The sequence below is a fragment of the Pan troglodytes genome, chromosome 12, assembly GCF_028858775.2.
Source record: "Pan troglodytes isolate AG18354 chromosome 12, NHGRI_mPanTro3-v2.0_pri, whole genome shotgun sequence".
NCBI lineage: Eukaryota > Metazoa > Chordata > Mammalia > Primates > Hominidae > Pan > Pan troglodytes.
Window position 1 is genome coordinate 76,564,523 of NC_072410.2, and position 22,001 is coordinate 76,586,523.

Here is a 22,001-nt window from a genome sequence, read left to right on the forward strand (position 1 = left end):
TGATTTTATTTTTTACTTTTTTTTTTTTAATTGAGACAGGGTCTTGCTCTGTCACCCAGGCTGGAGTGCAATGGTGCAATTATGGCTCACTATAGCCTCAACCTTCTGGGCTCAATTGATCCTTTCACCTCAGCCTCCCAAGTAGCTGGGACTACAGGTTTGCACCACTATGCCTAGCTAATTTTTGTATTTTTTATATAGACAGGGTTTCACCATGTTGCCCAGGCTGGTCTTGAACTCCTGGGCTCAAGCGATCTGCCTGCCTTGGCCTTCCAAAGTGCTGGGATTACAGATGTGAGTCACTGTGCCCACCCTGTTCTGATTTTAAAGACATGAAAACAATAATAAAAGTCAACACGTTTTTCCTGGTCCTAGATTTATTGGTGGTTCTGGACTAGGATGGGAAAGAGATGTTCAGTGAGAACTTGCCCGGGTTTGGGAAATAGCCTGTTACTCTCATTTCACTCATCATCTCCCCAACACTAGGACTTCTTGACAGACATCAATCAGCAAACTTTTTTCCTTTCCTTTTCTCCCTCCTTCCTAGAATCCATCCTGGATTTCCAGAGCCTTCCCCCAGCACCACTAGATGACCCCAGTGCATGGGTTTGGACCCCTGCCTCGGTCCTGGCACCAGGAGGAGGTGAACCTTTGCACACAGGTCTTACCTCAGGAGCTATGTAGTCAGGAGTCCCACAGAACGTGGTGGTCGTCACACCATTCAGAATCCCTTCCTTGCACATCCCGAAGTCAGCCAGCTTGCAGTGACCTTCTGCATCCAGAAGGATGTTGTCCAGTTTCAAATCCCTGCAAGATAGGCCAGGACCATAATGTCAATACGTCGCTCACCCCAATATAGTCTTCTTGAGTTGGAGGTATGTGCCTATCTTAGGGAAATCTCCAGAAAAAAAGTCCTGAAAGAAGCTTGTGTTTCTTGAAACCCATCTCAGTCCAGGGGCTCTCTCTCATGTTAGTCAGCCACTAATGGCACCTCCACTTTCTTCAGCAAGAGGGAGGAACTTCTGTAACCCCAGGAATATATCAAGACTGCTGTGGTTTAATAGAGCTAAGTCAGTAGGTATATATAGAAGCCCGGCTATGCACCCACATTCATATTAATCAGATCCTGCTATGAAAGAAAGAAGCATCTACCCCTGTCCCTCATGAACTAACCATGGGGATCAGCTGGGGGTCCCAGCGTGACACATAGGGACATCAACGAAACAGATAAAACCACCTAAGAGTCAGGCACTACTTTATAGAACACTATGAGAGCTAATGTGCGTCAGAGCGGGAGACCACAAACAGCTAGTGCAGGCAGTGAGGGCTTCCAGGAAATAGCGCCCCTCAAGAGAAACTTGGCTAGAAGATAAGGGTTCGATACACTGTGAAGAGAGAAGATGGGAGAGAGGAGAAGGCCAATATAGCTGATGCAAAAGGTAGTGAGGAGGCCAGAGAATTGGGCCCTAGTGAATGGTGAAGCAAGACAGGAATGTTTTGCTCAAAGAGCCTGGAATGCTAGGAAAAATAATTTGAAATGCATGCTAACAGCAATAAGCATCCTGCCTGCATGAGCACAATGCATTTGTAAGATCACTTTCCTAGGGGCAAGCAGGCTGGGTGGGGGAAAGGTCTGGAGGCAGCAAGGAAGGCACATTGCTTATAATCACCTGGACCCACAGAGCCCACGTGGTTCTGTGCAGCAAGCAAGAGCCATAGGGGCATGCCAGTCTCAAACAGTGCAGCTCCCTTGGGGTCTGTTTTACACTTTGGGGTTCTGGGTAAGAATTCCTTGACACCATGCCTGGAACCCACAGCCCTGACGCAGTAGAAGAACCCAGACTGGGTGGTGGTATCCACCCTGGGCTCCCCGCAACAGCCATGCTGGGATGGAGGGTGAAGGGTCTTGCAAAGAAGGCCCATTTGTCTGCACACAGAAAGCAGGAGGGGTCTGCTGGCGTCAAGACGTGAACTCCGGCCATCGCCAGGGATCCAGGCCTGAGTGCAAAGGTGGGGCAGGAAGCACTTTAGGACCTGCCTGCATTGTACCCATGACCCCGTTTCCGCTTACAGCTGGGACTTCTTGAGAAAAAAGAGCATATAAAATATGCTGCTCTAAGCAAATGCTCATGAACTACAGAAAGAACAGTGAGCCCAACCAAGCTGAACCCCTGGGACCAGGGTTCTCCCACCCCCACCCTGGCCACTGTGTGTGGTCAAGGCCCAGCTCTGGCTGTGGGTGATGGAGCAGTGAGACAAACACTGGGCCAGGACCCAGGGCCTGAGTTTGTAGCACTGGTTGTAGCCTTGTCCTGGTAAAGTCACCTTGCTGGTCTGTGACCTTATCTGATGAATCAGAATGACACGCTCCTGCTTGTAGGCTTATTTTTGAAGGACTAATGAGATGTGCGTGAAAGTAGAAGGTCTTTAACATTGTCACACTCACTTTCTTCATGAAGGAACCAAGTTCAAGGGAACTGGGTGAACTATCTGCCCACTTGCAAATGTCTGAGTCCTTGAGAAGCTGACAGCTGGGGCCCCACTAAGTCACATGCCCCTCTATCCCTATTTTGTAGTATCCAGTGCTGCCAACCCCCATGACACATACGATCAGCACAATGGTGATACTAATTGGAAAAGGAACAACAATGATGCTTCTTTATGTGTGGGAAGCACCTCCCAGTTCATGATCCACGCTCAGCACTGTGAATTCCATTAAACAGTTCCATTGCATAGCTCTGTGAGTTAGGAGGAGCACACGTGGCAACTACCCTTACAGAAATACATCAATGGAAGCTGGAAGAAGGTAGGTGATTACAGGTGGTGAAGGCTTGGTGGATCTGCTCTGCAAGCCAGTGTGCTTGTCCCTGTGTGCTGCGCTCCTCTGCCCTCCTGCCTTCACATTGGTTGACTTCCTCCAATGCCAGCCACCAAGCCCAACTTTATAAAATACCCCAAATGCCACCTCCTAAGCACTCTTTTTAAAGCCTTTGTTATGTCTGAGGAAGGACTTCTTCTAATTTTGTATAAATTGAATGGATTCAGAAGATCCAAGCCAGCTTGAACCTTGCCCCTTTTCTGACTCAGGCTGCAAGGCTCCGCCTTTCCTTCTGCCCAGGGTTGCCTCAGGTGGGGCAAAGAAGGAGGAAGTCCTCACTGCTCCCCAGCTCCTGCTTTTCTTTGCCTGCCCCTGCACTGGCCCCAGATGCTCACCCTCCCTTTGCTTTCTACCCTTTCTTCTCCCCAGGGGAAAGGTGGTCCAGGGTGGCTGCCACAGCCAAGCATGGTCTGCAGGCAGCATGCAGCAGCTGCCCTTGGCTATGACTGGGGGAGGCCCTGGCCAAAATGCTTCTTCCTGCTGTCTTGCCACTGAGGCCTGAAGCCCGCCCCTGGTCACTTCCTCCAATTCCCCCTCTGTATTTCTTGAAAACTCTAACTGTCCATATAAAACCAAGTCTAGGAAGAGTTAGGGACTTAAGTTCCTTTCCTTAATGACAGGAAAAGTTAAGAGTGGGTCCAAAGACTTCCGGGAGCCAGAAGGGCGATTGTTAGGACTTTCTATTTCTCTGGGGGTCTTCGGTTCCATTATAAACAAAAGAGCTCACACCTCTGGGACTAAACTTGCCCGGCACTGGGCTCTCAGTGGCAAGCAGTTCACGAGTAGGGTTTCAGTGGATGGGATAGCTCAGGGAAGCCCAGGGCCATGATGGATCAGGGGTGGGTGTAGGGGCAGGATGCAGTGGAGGTGGAAGGTGGTAGGAAGAGAAAGAGCTAGTCCTTCCCTAAGAGATTCCTTCATGGTTTTCTTACCAGCACTGCTACCCCAGGACCTCTGAATTTCCACTCCTTATTCCTGCCCCAGGAGTCTCCTGCCTGTATGTTTTCAGTGCTGCCTCTTTGCTAGGGGCCTGTAGACCTTCCTGGGGAGGAGGACTGGGAATAATGGTTTCCCAGCCTTGCCTACTTTGGGGTCCTGCTGGCAGGGCAGAACCGGGCAGGCTGTCTATTCTCCTGAGAGTTCCCATGGTGTTCAGTGTTCAGGACATGGCCAGGCGTGTAGCAAGTGCTCATCAAACTTGCTGGAGACTGACGGCTTTGCAAAGAGGGACAACTGCCCAGATATTAGTCCCTGTGTACTTGGTCCTCAAATACAAGGCCAGGGTACTTTTGAGGAATGGGACATATTTTAAGGAGGGGGGTCTTTTTTTAATAGAGGGGGGAAAATCCAGCAAAATTTCTTTCCCAATATGTGAGCCAATGTGACTAGCCTATACTCATTTATCTATTTAAAGTTGCATTCAATTTTTCTTCAATAGGTAATACTTTCATGTGTTCAAAAAACCAGAAAGTATGAAAGGGCATGCAGTAAAAATTCTCCCTCCTGCATCCATTCCCTAGTCACCCTTTTCTCTCTCTACAGGTGATTTCTTTTTATTCATGCCCTGTGTATTCTCTTGATCATACTTTAAATATAAATAAGAAAATATGATTATATGTTCATTTCCCCTCATTTAACTAAATGGGAGCTTACCGTACACATTTTTTGAGACTTTATCTTTTTCACTTAAAATATATTGAAGCTCTTTCTGTCTTGGCACTTAAAGAGCCTTCTGATTCTTTATTGTGGCTATATAATAATCCACTGTATTTATTGGGGGACATTTAGGATGCTTCTAGTATATGCTATTACAAACAGTGCTGCTGTGGATAACCATCTGCATAGGACATTTTGCACATATGTGAAGGTAACTATACACATTTCCGAGAAAAGAAATTTCTGAATCAGGTACTACCAGAATGTGAATTTTGATGGATGTTGCCAAACTGCCCTTCTTGGTGGTAGAACAATTTATACGTCCATCAGCAATATATGACAGTGCCTGCTTCCGATATCCTTCCCAACATGGTATATTATCAAGATTTGGTAATTTGATAGGTGAAAACAGTATCTCATTATATTATTAAGTTTCTCTGTAAGTTTGGGCATGTTTTCATGTATCCAAAAGAGATCTGTATTTTTTTCCATGAATTGTTGCCCATTTTTCTTTTGTGGTGTTTGTTTTTTATCAATTTTTAGGAGCTCATTCTATATTAGGAAACAAACTTCATGCATGAAAGGGCATACAGTAAGATAAGAATTGCAAATACTTATCCCAGTTTTTTGTTTGACTTTTGGCATTGCTTATGGTGGTTTTGTCATGCCAATATTACTTATTTTTATGTAATTGAATTGATGTTTTATATCATGGGTTTGGATTTTATGTCTTAATTTGAAAACCTTTACCCATTTCAAAGTTATAAAAGTATTCTCCCAGGGTTTCTCCCAGTACTTTAATGTTTTCATCTGGTAAATGTAAGTCTTTGATATATTTGGGACTTGTTCTGATAAAAGATGTGTGATCCATATCCAACTTCACTTGTTTTCAGAAACTTAGTAAGTTGTCCCAATCCCATACGTTGAATAGGTCATCTTTTCCTCACTGACTGAAATACCACCTTTACCAAATACTAGTACTAAATCCTCATGTGCACTTGGATTTTTCCTGTACCTTTTATTCTATAACGTCACTCTATACCACACTCTTTTAATTATTGCAGGTTTATAATGCCTTTTAACACTTGGTAGTACCAGTCTACATATTATTATTTTTCAAAATTTCCTGGCCATTCCTGTTTATTTTTCCATATGAACTTTAGAATCATTTGTCTAGTTAAAAAACAATCCTGATGATGTCTTTATTGTGAATATGTTTAAAGTTATAAATTAACTTAGGGAGAGTTGATATTTTTATGATGTTGAGTCTTCCCTTCTTGTCCAATAATACTTTGTGTCTTTCCATTTTCATGTCATCTGTGTCCCTTAGGAGCATTTTAAAATTCTCTCATATAGATCTTGTAAATTTCTTATGACATTTTATGGAGATTGCTGGTTGTCCCAATATCTATTCTCACTTTCTTCCTTTGTAAGAGAACATTTACTTTCTATTTTTTAAGCCAGGCACATAGCTACGCAGCCATGAACTAGAATTAAAAGCTGCCCTTGGAGCTGGGTGTAGTTATGTGACTAGGTTCTCGGCAATCAGATATGTGGAAGTCTCCTTAAAAGGAAGAGCCTTACTCTTCTTTTTCTTTCCTCCTATATATTCTCTCTCTCTCTCTCTATATATATATATGTATATGTATATATGTATATATATACACACATATATGTATATGTATATATGTATATATATACACACATATATGTATATGTATATATGTATATATATACACACATATATGTATATGTATATATGTATATATATACACACACATATATACACATATATGTATATGTATATATGTATATATATACACACACATATATACACACATATATATATATGTTCCTCTATATATTCTGTATATTGCATGAATGAGGATATAATGCCTAAAGTAGTAGCAGCCACCTACAACCATAAAGACAAGGACTAAGTCCTAGGAATGGTAACTGGACCATCAGCCTTCAGATAACTTTCATATGAAAAAGAAATAAACATGTATCTTATTTAGAGCACAGTTGTTTTGGGTTTATGTGTTAATTGCAATGGAATCCACTTCAAAATAATCCAGGCTATTATTTTATATTTTAAATTCCTCTGGTAAATGGGGGCTTTCTTCCGTTATATCTTCTATCTGCTCACACATGTATAGGCTAGGTATTGATTTATGTTTATCATTCTGTGCCCTGCCATTATACTGAACCCTCTATTTTTATAACAGTTTTCCAGTTGATTCTCCTGGATTTTTCAAATTGTCTGCTATTAATGATTAATTTACCTCTTCCTTTTTAGTATTTATACTTCTAATTCATTTCTTGTGTCTGATTGTGTTGACTGGAACCTCAAGAACAATGCTAAGTAATAATGGTGATAGCATCTTTGGTGGTCCCTGATTTTAGGAGGGCCACTCCTAGCATTTCCCCCTCAGCCTGAATGCCTTTGCGATAGCCCTTGTTGCCTGACACCTGGATAGATGGCTACTTTACTCTCCACTCGACTGAAGACTTACGAGAACTTCCATGGAACCCCACTTCCTCCTCCAGTGCCAACAGCCAACTGGGATGTGGGCTATAGGAAGGTGATAAGAACCAGGCTCTTCAGCTTCCCTTGAGTCCAGTGTGTCTTAACCTTGGCATGCTGGGACCAGATTGACATTTGGGGCTGGATAATCCTGTGTTGTGGGGGGTTGTGCTGTGTACTACAGGATGTTTACTAGCACCCTGGTCTCTACGCATTAGATGCTATGAGATCCTATGCATTAGATGCTATTAGTATGCCCCCTCTCCAGCTGTGACAACCAACTGTGGCTCCAGACATTGCTAAATGTCCCTTGCAGGCCCTCTGGTTGACGACCACTGCTCTAATCTGAGTCTTAAGCAGTGTTCAGGGCTCTAACACGGCCTGGCCCGGATCACTAAGCCAGACAGAGATTTGGAAAGCACATCCTGGCTATAAAGAAAGGGTGCATTCGCCTGGCACATCCTCTGCCATTTTATTCCTAGGAGATGGGAATCCTGACTCTACCAACCCTGCTAATTGGCATCCTCAACCCACATTTTTAAATGTATGAGGAAACTGAGGCTCAGAAAAGGTAACTTGTCTGAGGTCACATGGCTGGTAAGAGGCAGCGTGGGCTGACCCTACATAACTGCCTGTGACCACCTATTAGATAAAATGAGAGACGTATGAGTTGGAAATCTCTATTTGATGCTTGGACTAAAATTCCTCTGGGCTGGGAAAAGAAATCTTTGTGGTGAGGAGAACATGGAGCACAAGGGATCACAGACACTACCAGGGCAGACCCACTTCAAGGCAGGATGGCACAACGAAGGCTCTCCTGGGGTAGGAGTGAAGATCTCTTCCAGAAAATCACAACATGACAAGAAAGGAAATTCCCTAAACAATGTACTTTTAAAATATTCTATAAAACCTATTTGAGCAGGAAAGAAATAAGACCTAGCAGTTATAGTGTCAGGGGAAAAACAAAAAGTTTGACTTCTAAGACCAACTATACTAACTAATTTATTAGGGTAGGAAAATGGAAAAGCATCAGTGAGTACAAACAGATCCCTAATGTGATTTTGCTGCAAGGTGGGGAAGAAATGGTCTAAGACTGAGGGAGAACTGGTATGCAAAGAAGATGTCGTATCAAGATATATGCTGGTATGCTGGAGATGGGATGAGACCAGTGGTAGGTCAAATTCTACTTCTAACTTGACAAGAAACTGACTTTTTTTTTTTTTTTTGAGACAGGGTCTCACTCTGTTGTCCAGACTAGAGTGCAGTGGCACTATCCCGGTGCACCCTCCGCCTCCCAGGATCAAGTGATTCTCCTGCCTCAGCCTCCTGAGTTGCTGGGATTACAGGCATGCACTACTACTGCCCAGATCATTTTTTTTTTTTTTTTTGTAATTTTAGTAGAGACAGGGTTTCACCATGTTGGTCAGGCTGGTCTCGAACTCCTGACCTCAAATGATCCACTTGCCTTGGCCTCCTGAAGTGCTAGGATTACAGGCATGAGCCACTGTGCCCAGCAAAGAAACTGACTGCTCATGTCTCTAGCAATGTGTCTAGCATAATTTGAAACACATATTTTGGCTTCTAAGAATTGCCTCCCAGGTTTGGCTATGCATGTATCTAATTCTGTGTATAGTAATTTATGTATAAGAAGTTGTTTGTGCCTACATGTGATCTGAGATGTTGGGTGGGTCCCCAGATTTTCTCTTCCCGATGTCAGACAAGAAGTGAGGCAGTTCTGAATCTATATCCCAACTCTGCCACTTACCAGCTGGATAAGGTTGGGTGGTCCAACATATCTTTAAGACTTAGTTTTCTTATCTGTTAACTGGGGATAGTATTGCCATGATGGAATGATGTAACCTCTGCGAAAGCTCTAGCACAGTGCCTGATCCATGATATCCCAGAAATTCTGCCTCCTCCAGGGGTCTCTAACACTCATTTCTTAAAATACACATTCCCTGCCAGTGCAAGTCACTAAATCCCTAAAACTCCTTTTATTTTTGAAAAATACTTAAGGTCTTTTATGTGTATAAAGCACTGAGATAGATGCTGTGGGATGAAACATATGAAGTATATGCAACTGTAACTTAGGGGAAAGGGACAAATGATGTGGAACAGAGATGAGACTGACTGAGACTTTTAGCATAGCCCGGTAAGAAAGTCAAGATTCCTTTCCCCGGGACTGGGGAATGACACTGTGCACGGAAACACAAAGTTCCCAGGGAAGAAAGCAAAGACAGTGGGGCTCACAGGTAGGGGTGAGGCTGTGCAGATGTTGATCAACAGGATTCATGCGACAGCTTCCAGACCCTTAAACTTCTCAGGACTGGCTGCCACTGTGTGCTATCACCTACAGTATTCCTTTCCTTCCCACAACAGCCCTGGGCAGCGGGTATCATCATAGGTTTGCAGATAAAGAACTTGAGGTGGGGTGGGGGTGAGTAAACAAGGCTAGGGAGGTGACTGGGACCTGAACTGTAGATGTTTGGTGGAATCCTGTTTTCTTTACCCTGCACCTCAGCTATCTCATCTGAATTTATCATTTCCCATTTGGAAAATTGTATTTTTCTATATCGATGGTAGATTCCCTAAGAATAACAGCCAGAAAACTCTCCTTCTGTAAACCATACAGCATCTAGCAAAGCCTTAGCACGCGTGAGGCCCTTAACATATCAGAAATAATAGGAAACAATTCTTTTATGCTTGACTTGAAAATTCACCACAGAAGAGCCCTGTAATGCTCCTTTATTCTTCGCTCGTTTTCCAATGCCCTCACTTCCCTGGCATGCAAATTCCACAAAGCTCAGGCCTGAGTGCTGCAGAAATAACAGCAAATTCCTCCAGTTACTTGAAGATAAGAGATTAGAAAAATTACTTCATGTCCTAGAGTAGGCCCTCGAGGGAGATTATGAAGAAATCCTGCTTGTTTTGGGACAAATAGTGGAGACTTGTGAATGACTGTGGTCAATCAGACGGGAATATTGGTTCTTCTGGCAGATGGTACCAGCACCTTCATAAATTTAACAATACACTTGAGAGAAAGACGTTTTTTCCAGCTCAACATTGTGGCAAATGTTGGTGACTGGCAGGCACCCTCTTCCTGACATTCTCTACACAGGCACCTCCCATCACTCTCAGGAAGCAAGTCCCTCAAAGACCACCAGAGGCCAAACACAAAGACAAGCAAAGTGCGTCTATTGCCCCTCCATTAAAAAAAAAAAAAAAAAAAAAGCATAATTTGTTTCTGAGCCCAAGGTAAATTTTTTTCAAGTTCTCCATTGCAGTGCTGATAACCGAGAGTCAAAGATAATATTTCATTCTGGGCCAATCTCCAGGGAAAATCTCTCCAAGTCTTTGCATAGGAAAATTCAATCATTTAGGAGCAACACAATTAACTACTTTTCTTCTTCCAAATGTTTTTGTATCCCAAGCTCAGTGTCAAATCTTTTCTATCTCTTACTTCATTTAATCCCACAAGTGCTCTGTGAATCTGGTAAGACTGTTATTATCCCTACCTGCTAGATGAGGAAAAAGAGTTTGAGGGGTTACTTGACTGGCCCAGGACACACAGGTGGTGAGTGAGCAACAGAGTCCACCCTGCCTGACCCCACTTCCATGCTCTGAATCACTTCACTGTGTTGTTTGAGGAGAAAAATATATACATTGTGTCCACGCGCCCGCCCTTTCATGGGATAGAGAACACAGTTGTAGTTGTTGGGGTGGTGGTTGTTTCTAACTCATGGAAACATGCTTATAAGATGTAACAGATAAGCCAGACAATGCTATTTTGATCAAATAGATGTCCTCTCAACTGGAGAGAGAAGACTTTTAGCCACTACACTGACAGCTGGAAGCCTGAGGTGTCAAACAACATCTCGGTTTGAAGCCAAAATAAATAGCCTGGTACCTGGTTGATCCCGCCAATAGAAAAAATAATAATAAACAGCCTGTGGCTGTACCTGGGCATTAAGCCTTGGAATCACTACAGAATTGCTTATCTGATTGCATGATCATCCAATTACTTTTTTTAACCCACAATAATGAAAGTACATTCTTATCCTTAATATTCATGGATAAAATCCTGATCCCTGCTGAGGGGAAGCAGGCATTGCCTTGTGTTTCCAGCATGTGGGTGAGCTACCCTGACGATCCGTCGTGACACTTACACCTAGTTCCCCTATCTCTCTCCAGGCCAATCAACTTGGTCATCAAAACAGCTGTTTGGGCAGAGCCCAGGACAGAGTGACCACAAGCAAGTCACTTTTCTGAGCATTACTGTCCTCAAATATGAGATAAGACGGCTGGATGAGTTAATCCCCAAGGGCCTTTCCAGTCTAAGATCCAGGAAGCGAAGGCAGCTGGAGCCCGTGAAAGAACTTGCTTGAACTTGCAGTCCTGGCTGTTGCACACCAAATGTTTTCCCTTTCCACTTTGGAGCAAACCTTTGCCAGCAGGCATTTTTACACGAAATGTAAATCAGATGATGCTCCCCTGCTGCTTGCATTCTTCAATGGCACCCCAGAAGCAGGGTTGTTAGCATGGTGTGAGAGGCCCTTTGTGGTCCCCCATGGCCTTCTAGCCTCATCCATCCAGTTTGGATCAGGAGAGTGTATGATGATGGAAAAGGCTAGAAGGCCAGAGGAACCTTCAGATGGTCCCTGTCTCCTGTTCCACTATGAGTGTCTATCCTCCACAAGGGACCATTCCATAAGGGTAGGGTCTCCAAGTTCCCACAGTGTCTGATGCATCCCAGTGTCTCAATACCTACTGGTCAAATGGATGAAGGAATAAGAGCAGAAAAGTGAATTCACAGATCGTGGCCCCAAGCAGCCAGATGATGTGAACACACATTTCCAGATAATGTATGGAATGACTAAAACATTTTTATTGAAAATTATTAAAACTAAGGCCAAAACCATCAGAGGCAGCTGAATCCAACATTCTCTTGCACTCTCCAACCCATTCTCCCTATTATACTCAGGAAGAGAACCAAGCAACACCCTCTTGTTGTGAGGTCTCTGCCTTTACCCCAAAGATGCCTCTCTTGGCCACTTTACCTGAAGCAGCCCCTCACTACCACCCCCAACCCTTCCTTTAATGTCAGTCACAGCACTTTGGTCAGCTCCTCTACAACAATGACAATTTGTCATTATTTTGCTTATTGCCTTGAGCATTATTCGTTTCCTCACATGAACTCCAGGAGAACAGAGATGGTGCCTTCGTGTTCACAGATTGGTCCTCAGGGCCCTGCAAAGTACCCAGTATTCAATGTTCACTGAATGTCAGAACGAAATGATGATTGGTCCTCAGGGCCCTGCAAAGTACCCAGTATTCAATGTTCCCTGAATGTCAGAACGAAATGATGGGCAGGGTCTCTATGAAGTCCATTTTAGCGTCCATCAAATTGGCAGCATGATTACAATTACTGATATATTCATTGACTACTTGCCCCTACTATGTAATAATTCTATAATAATTATTGAGTTTCTACTTAGAGTCTGTTTCAGGATAGGGAGAGGGAAGAAAGACACAATCCCTGTTTTCAAGGAGAGGTCTAGGGTCTAGAAGGAGAGATGGACATGAGGCCAGAGTACTAGGATGGCAAGTTCTAAAACCAGAGGGAGAAACAGGACATCATCACTGCCTTAGAAGGCAAGGATTGCTGGTTTCACCTCTTTTGGGCCCAGAGATTTGTAGCTCCAAGTCCAGCCAGCACTCTGTCATCACAGAAAGGGCCACTCCAGCTAAAGGACCAAGAGTAACCTCTCTGGGGGCGTTCTTGGAGCCTGGCGGAAGTGGACTGTAGAACCCAATACCGGGTCCAGAATTCCCGGACAGGAAGGCCAGAAAACCGCACTTCAAGCTCCTTTGTCAGGACCAGAAGCTGCCAAAACTAGTAGGCGTATGTCTTCCATGTCCAGCCACATAAGGAGCCACGTGCTAGGAGATTGGTTAGCCCCTTTTAGGTCACCCCAGCCCAGATAAAGAGCTGAGGAAACACAAATGTAACTCCACACAATTTGACGGGGATGTAGGGAAGGCACGTCTTCCTGCAAAGTGGGGGTCACCCAAGTTACTTGGAGGATATCAGAGGCCTCATTCAAGGTTAGGAGGCTGAAAATGGACTGACCTCTGAAGGGACAGAAAACAGATTTTATTATTCTTAAAAAAGAAGTCTTACATTTGTATTTGTTTAATTTGGCCATGGAAGGTATTTGCTTTAAGACCATGCGGTGCTTTCCAACGGCTAAGAAATGTGTTTGTGCGCGCACGTGTGCATATATGCATATATGCCAATAAGAAGGGGTACAGGGCTGTGCTTATGCCCTGTTATGGGCCTAGACCTGTGGTTTGATGGACAACGAGGCTGCACAGGCTCAGGCAAATGAGGCCGGTTAAGAAGAGTCCTCCTCTTCATCAGGGAGGACATAATCTGGTAGAGTTTACAAAATCAAAGGTGATTAGAGATAAAGACAGCCTCCATTTCTCCATGTGATGGACATCTAGTGAGCACTTATGACATACCAGGAAGGCCCAGGTTTTGGAGGGAGGCAGGAGGATAGCAGCAGTTCAGCTCGTGCATGCTGAACATTATTGGTCCCTTGGAAGCACCTCACTGGACATGCTGACTAGGTGTGATATGTGAAGGTTTGGGCTGGAGGAAAAGAATGAATGTGGGTGAGATTTTTTGAGAAAAGGATCACATATAGTGTGACAAGAGAAGAGGGCTGGAAATGATCTGTAAGCAAGCACAACGCTTGATGGTTGGGACTTGGGACAGAGCAACCACCGAGGACTTTGGTGTTTGGGAAACCCAAAAAGAGAATCTCAAACAAAGAGCGTGGTCAGTCAGTGAAGGGCTCTGAACTTGGGTGGTTCAGAGGTCTTTTTATCCAGCTGAGGCCCAGGCAGATAAAGTCACATGCCCTTACTTATATTTATTTATTTTTTCTTTTTATGCTTTGAGACTCTGATTTAGAAATAATAAATAATAATAATAAAAATAATAATTGGCTGTATCTTTTGAGAAAAGACTTTCCAGACTAATAGAGGCATTGTGTATCAGGGTCTGCCCAGTGAATAGCTTTAGTAAAGAAAGTAACTGTAAACCTCAAACCTGCCAATGGGAAAGAAGGAGAGTTCCAGAATTCCACTTGGGGAAAAAAAGAAAGCAAGCAATAACTCTTGGAGTGACACTGGGAGACATGCCCTTTTTCAAGGCAGTAGAGTCTGCATGTGGGAAGAACCCTATTCAGAGAAAACCCACCAGAGTTCCATGTTCTCCACATGCCTTCCAGTCTTCCAACCAAGAAGGATCCAGCAGCTTCTCCTTTGCCAATCCTAGGCTGTCCCTGAGGAGCAGGTTAGTTGGGGCAATGGTGACCCAGCCCAAATCAGCTGAGTGTTCCTGGGCCCTCTCTTTCCTCTCCACTCCACCAGGCCCATCAGAAGGGGTGCCCATACTCTGGACATTTCTTTACTTCCTCCTTTTTAAAAATCACCCTTCCCGAAACTGTGATCCCTTCTGAACTACTTGCAAATCTGCTCAGTGTCATTGAGCTAAGGTGGACCCTTATGGCTTGAAATGTAACTTCCCCCAGGGAACTTGCAGAGATGTATCAGAAGATCCAGGAGAGTCAGCAGAGGTGATAAGGCATGGGGCACAGCTTCAAGACCACTTCTCAAATCCTGGCAGGAAGAGTCTAGAGTTCCCTCTCCAGGGCCCTCCTGAAGGCCACGGCCTCACCCCTGCCTCTGACTCCATCCCCAGCCAACTGCTTCCTTTTACCTTCTTTAACCCAAAGACTCTACTTGGAGCAAGATTTGGATTTTCTTGAGGCCATTCAGCTAAAATTCAGAGTGCTGTTCAATCCCTGACTTTGCTGGTGGTCACCAGCTGGATTTATCCTCACACTAGAGCAGGTTGTTTGGCCATAGATGTGGATGAAATATTAGTAAGTTACATTCAAGGAAGACAGGTACTCAAAAAGGATAACCTATCTCTGCTTTGGGAAAAAGTGACCCCCAGTTTTTAAGCAAAGTCTCTCAATTGTGATTCAGGTCATGGAAGTATCCTGATGGCACAAGGGTGCGCACACGAAGTACAGCAGACCCACATTTAGCATTTGCAGTTTTACTCTTCTCAAGCTACTCTAAGGGGGTCCAAAACAAGCAGCACTTTCTACCTGTGTACAGGACATATCTTAAAGTGTTTTCTAATGAAGCTACGTGTGGGTAGGTTAGCTGGCCAGCAAATGAGCCAGACCAAGTGGAAACAGAGCAATGAGGTCTGCGGAAGGAATATTTCTCAGCCAGAAAGCAAGTGCTTTGAACAAACTGAAGAAAGGAATGTGGAATTTGTTGGTGGTTCAGATCTATGACAAATAAATCCTTTAAGCAGTCTATTCTGAAATAAAGAAATCATGACTTAAAAATTTATTTTAGCAAGTGCTATGACAAAAATTGAAACTTCAGTGAAAACTAAAAAGATAATTAACATGTGTTGTGAGACTGTACGCAGACAACATGTAACTCTCAACGTTTCTATATATCTATGTCATGTTATATTAATCATACTATATACTTATATATAACAAAGTATATATAATGTATAACAAAGTATGTATGATAAAGTATATAGTATGATTAATATATGTAATAGTATATTCATATATGCATATTTATATTTTATGTGGTATAATATATACATATAGTGTAAATATGACATAAAATTAATAAAAGTTTAATTATAACTTATTAGATTATACTTTGTGTTATTTGTCTCTTTCCAATTTTGTAATTATTTTTACCAACCCAATGGTTTATGCTAATAAAAATGAAAACAACCACAAAAACAATTATACCTGAAACCTTAAGAATACACAAGAGCAAAATCTGTCATCTTATCCGGTTAAAAAAAACTCGCTATTTTCATGTGCTAATAGTCCCTAAGGGAGGTTAATTAAACAAATACTAATTTCCTAATCTGTTGATGACTGTCAAACAGCTTTTATTGCCAGAGATTAGCTGTTAAGATATACACCCACAACCATACCTGCTCTTTTTTGAAAACGTAAGTGTTCTGATTTAATGGAAAATCACTGCAGGGCATAAGTATAAACTATAAAACAATTAAAATAATAAATCGGAATGGCAGCATTTCCCAGCGAGTCTTACAACATAACTTAGCAGCTTCCAATCTGCAAGGCTCTGCCCTGGGCCCTGTAGTTTGCTGGGGCAAGGAGCAGGCACAGGCAGCTTCCTGTGGGCAGCCTTCAGCCAGCATGAACACGAGGCTGCCTGGAGTGCCCGATGGAAGAATGAGACAGTCAGCCCAGGGCTCAGGAGGTTCCAGGGCAGAGGCTGCCCACAGGCTCCTCATCAGCTTGTTCCTTTTCATAGAAAAAAACCCATACACTCATGCATTCAAATATTCATGGAGTGACTACCACGTGACATGTGCTGTTCTTGGCACTATGGAAACACGTTCCCTGTCCTCTTGGCATTTATATCCTAGTGTGGAAAGCGACAATCAACACATATAAAAAAATAAAATAACATTGAGGAGTAAAAGTGCTGTGAACGTACATGCTGAGATTAACTCTGGTCCATGCCCTTGTTTCTTTTCCACTCATCAACAGCTACGTACTGAGCACCTGCCATGGGCCCCCACCTTCCTTGGATGGGAGGTATCATTCTGAGATTTGGCTTCTGCCATCCACGTGTGAAACAAGGAGAAAACCATGAAGACCCTGTGCTCACTGACGGTGCTGATGAGCCTTTACTAGTGCGCCTCATGTGGAGGAGCTCCTCGAATTCTCCCCCAAACTCTGAAATGGGTACTATCATCACTCCCATTTTAAAGATGACAAATCTGAGACCTAGAGAGGGTGCACGTCTTGCTCAGGGGCCCACAGCTAGTATAGGAGTGGGAAACTAAGATTTGAAACTCAGAGGCAAACTCTTAACCACCCAGTGTCTAGGCTAGGTGGTGGAGGAGGTCCTGAGAAGCCCTGAGCTCCTCCAAGAAGGACCCACATCTGCTATGGCATCCATATTTTCCTCAAGTTCATAGCACCTGCTCCAGAGTCAAGTGCCCACGAGCAGGACCAGAAATACTGACTGCCTGGTCACTCTCTGGTGGTCTCTCCCCAGGATCACCAACATTTCCGGTGCAGAAGGTCTTTAGGTGTGTGGTTATCCAGCCCTGACTTCTCAATGATGACACTTCATTGGCTTATCAACCTTATTTTTAATGGTCAACCACAGATCTATATTTGGGGCCACTGGAAAAGTGATTAAAAGATCGAAGACATAAAGATTAGGGAACGTTTACCAAAACAGGGAGCTTCTATGATGCTACTTAAGGAACAGCAAGGCAGAGATGCCTGAGATTGAGCAGGAGAACGTGACGTCTCTCAGGCCTAAGTCTGAAGATTACTCTGATTTAGTATTAATACTACGTGAATACAATGTCTTAGTCTCACTTAGGTTCAGGTTCCTAACCCATAAAATGGGGATAACAGTACTCATTTCAAAGGCTTACTGTGATGCCTAAATGAGGTAATATGGAAAGGGTTTATACCAGTTCCTGGCACAGAGTGGGTGCTTAACAAATGTTAGCTCCAATTGCCCTTCATGAGCAGTTTCCAAACTTGACCATTTAAACCACGAGTTCATTACGCCTTTCTCACATACTAAAAAAATCACTGTCATGTAAACAGATTCGAATATCTACTTTTTTTTTTTGTTGACTGATGACATTACAAGTGATGCTGGAAGGGAACAACACAATGGCAAATGACAATAACAAAAACTAGAGGGGGAACCAGATAAGGAATAGAAAGAGGATATCATTGGAATAATTTGTCCAGGAATTGTAACCTGGTGTCTGTACCTGCTTGCTTTCATTTTATCTTTACCGCCCACTGTAGCAGACTTTGTCTGCCACAAAGGGCGTACCTCAGTGTGTGAACATGGAACACCAAGGCTTGGCCTTCCTGATACTCCTGTGACTTTTGAGGCAGTGGCATGAAGGCAAACCGGCTGTGAGCTGACCCACTGTGTTTTCCCACGGCCATGTCTGAGAAACAGCTGTGGTCCAGCCCCAGTCCCTGTCCATTTTCCCATTGATTTTCCAGTTTGCCTACTGTATCTGTGAGCTGTCTCATGTCTTTCCAGCAAATTCTTTATCGATGCAAGTTCGCCAGAGCTATGCATACTACTGAGAACTCTGACCGAACTCCCAAGTTCCAGGACAGTCTACCCCTTGATCCTCAATGGTAACAGGCTGCCCACAATGACAGCCACTCACTGTCAAAGATTTACCAACTCAGAACTATCTCAAGATCCAAGTCAGTGTGGAGAGGCCCTGCTGGCCATCATACATTCCCCACAAGTGCACAGCACTGGTTGATAGCAGAGACCAATACTGTGAAAAGTAATCAAGTGCAATATGACCAGCATTACAAATGCAGTGGGCTTCTATGCCCTAAGAGAAGGCTGGGGCAAAAATTAGCTACTGGATGAATATTGCCATGACTGTGAACATCTAGAAGCTGAGAGGTTAGGATCAGATGCTGGTTTAGGGCGTGCTCTCTCTTTTATATATATAAACAAGTCTATACAGCTGTTTCTACTCCAGCTTCAAAATAAAAGAACACATCAAACATATTACTAAAACCTGGAGGACTCACTGTGCGGGACACTGTATTAAAAAGATCCTAAGAATCCAGGATTTTAGTGACGTGAAGAAAATATCAATGATAAATTGTTTAAGGGCAAGGGTCAACAATTTTGAACTGAACAAACCTGGAAGCTAAACATAGAATGGACACTGAAGCATCTAGAATTCCCCTAGAGCTAACCGGGAAGGCCCAAATCTGTGGGCTTTCTGGCTCTCAAGCTTTCCTTTTTCTGCATTTGCCCCTGAACTCCTAGGCCAAGGGTCTGCAGGCTTAAAATAGCACTCACTGACTCTAGATTTTTAAGCTCAACAACACCCATATTTCAAAGGAGCTCACCTAGGACAAGTCTGTTAATGTTGGGTCTTAAGAAAACTGTAAACCGCTGAAGTGGGTCTTTGCTGTCTGTAGCCTTTCCTCATCTCATGCTTGTCCTGCCTCCAGCATCTACTGGCTCCATACTCTTTGTAGCCCTCACTCATCAGCTCCCAGTAAGGGCTGTGACGGCAGCATTCACCCTCCCATGGGACTGCTCAAGGGAAGGGAGGAGGAAATTCACAGTTGTCAATCCCTTACCATAGACCCGGTTCTGTGTTAGGTCCTATGGGGAGACACAAGAAAGCTAAAAAAGAATTACCACCAGGAAAAGCCTTTTAATCTGATATTCAAATGGGAAATATATATTTAATTATGAGTAAATATCAAATAAAAGGTATGCCTATTAAGTGTTCACTTTCAGGCTTTTGCATAAACTGTTTCCTCTGTCTGTAACAGCATCCGCCAATGCCTTCTCTGGCCAACTACCTTCACTTTCTGTAAGAAGCATTCATGGACTCCCCCATGGGAGTCCATGTGGGGGTTCAGTGCCCCTCCTAAGGGGTCCAAGGCACTATACCTCCTCTGGTGTAGTATATATTACAAGAAAATGTGAATGCCCCCAATAGGCAGCGAGGTCTACAAAGAGGGGACAAAGGAACTGAGTCTGGTTTACCACTGTATCCCCCCAGCACGCTGCACAGTGCCTGAGATGTAATAGGCCCTTAGTAAATATCTGATGGTTAAGAATGAACAGAGGGGTTAAGAAGAGACCCAGGGAGATCTCTGTGGGTTGAATGGAATCTGCTTCTAAGACAACAGGCACTTTGGAGTATTTACCAAAGAAACATCCAATAAGTACTTTTCTTCTGGAAACAGCATTACCTGTGCCAGAGCTTGGATGCCAGGCTGGTAAAACAACACTGCAAGAACCGACCTGTTGGAGTATTAGGGCTCTGGCTTGGCAGTCCAAGCCTGCTGCTTACATCTGCCATGCTGTTGGAGCAGATTAACTTGACTTAAATCATTTTTAATCATTTTAAACAGGTAGTTCACTCAGAACGAAGACACGTACAACTGGATTTTGATTCACACTCCATTCTGCTCTGGCAGTAATCATGTATGCAATGGACTTTGATTTTCATGCTTATTTAATTCTAATATGAATTAAGAATGACTCATTGTCATAGGCAGAACATTGATTTTTCTCAGAATTCTCACTTATGTACCTACTAAGTGTCTGTATATACTGTGAAGGTATATTTATGCCTGTATTTATTGGCATGCATGAATTTAAGAGAAGAAAATTATTCAAAGACACTGAAAAGTGGAAAAATTCCATCAGTCAGTTGAATTTGGCTAGATGAAGTCAATGACTAGTTCATTTCTCTCCTGATGATGTATGGTTAACCATATCTAGGAAACCGACCATCCTCCCCCAGCCCCTTCTTAAGGCCTGCATGTAACAGCCACCTCTTGTCCAATATACCGACTAGAGAAAATATTTCTCTTTTTCAGATAAATTGACTCCCACAAATTCAAACTTTTATTTTAAATCCAGTCACTGTTACTTAAAATGTCCCCCCAAAGTCAATGTTATTGGCTGGGTACAAAGGAGTTTCTAGAGAGGCACAGTACATCAGCAACCAAACAGTCCTCCTTGTCAACCACATACCGGGGATGATGCCTATTTTCCCTTCCTATCAGTTTGTATTACTGAGCTCTACAGACTGGATGAACTATAGTACTGACCGTCAATTCATTTGCCCACATGCTCTTCCCAAAGACTTTTCTACTAATATTTAGAGAAGTGTAACTGTAAATCAATTAGATTCCAATTTTCTAAAGCTTACATGCAGACATATAACTAAGCACGGCAGTAAAGGAGAACTTGAGAAATGGCTACAGGGAGAAAGTACTGGGCAATCAGTGGCTGAACGAGGCAAGACACCATTGCAAATAAATACCAAAGTCTCTTTATTTGTGCCACTTTGAGATAGGCCAAGTGAGATATCCCTTTTTCCAGCTAAGATGTAACTGTGTCTAAAAAGTTCCTTTCAAGACTTACCATATTCATCGATTAAGTGGAGGTTGCTAGTGGAGAAATATTTTTAGTTGTTTTGGGGCACGTGATATTTCATAACCATACAGCACCATCATCCTTATCATTCCCCACAGTGACTAAGGATCTTTGCTGGATATATTAGAAGATCTGAGAGATAGAAGACTGGGAATGAGCCCAGTCTTCAAAGAGTTTGTAGTTTGTCACACGTAGATCGATGAGTGAAGTGTTGGGTACAAAGAACATGATCCCTTTCCTCTGCCCACAAGTGTGAACATAAATGCAGAGCCATGGATTATGTGGTCATTTTTAACAGAAGGAGGGGTCTCTAACTGGGGAATGAACACAAAGTGATAGGGCAGTATCAAGGAAACTCATGAAATGAGGTTTCACAGAGGAGGTGATTCTTATTTATATTAGTATCAGTGGATAAAATTGAACCACTCATTAAGAGAAAATTCTCTATAGATTGCCATCTATTCATATTCCTTATTACATCTCGGAAGGCAGCAACACGATTAAAATTAGAAATAAGAATAGTGTCAGCCACTCAACACTAGTATCTCTCTTTCTTTTTTGTTTGAGATGCAGTCTCGCTCTGTTGCCCAGGCTGGAGTGCAGTGGTGCGATCTTGGATCACTGCAACCTACACCTCCTGGGTTCAAGTGATTCTCCTGCCTCAGCCTCCCAAGTATCTGGGATTACAGGCATGCACCACCACACTTGGCTAATTCTTGTATTTTTAGTAGAGACGGGGTTTCACCATGTTGGCCAGGCTGGTCTTGAACTCCTGACCTCCACTGATCCGCCCACCTTGGCCTCCCAAAGTGCTGAGATTACAGGTGTGAGCCACCATACCCAGCCATATCTCTTTATTAA

General features: G+C 43.3%; 1 protein-coding gene across 18 annotated transcripts in view; it reads right to left on the reverse strand.

Moving 5' to 3' along the window:
* Positions 1 to 22,001, reverse strand: part of PRKCE (protein kinase C epsilon) — a 537,105-nt gene that overhangs the window by 43,906 nt on the left and 471,198 nt on the right. For all 18 annotated transcript variants that reach the window (XM_003308992.7, XM_016948463.4, XM_054677822.2 and 15 more), the window contains one exon: positions 669 to 807. In XM_003308992.7, coding sequence (XP_003309040.2) covers positions 669 to 807 — 139 coding nt within the window. The remainder of the gene's footprint in view (positions 1 to 668; positions 808 to 22,001) is intronic.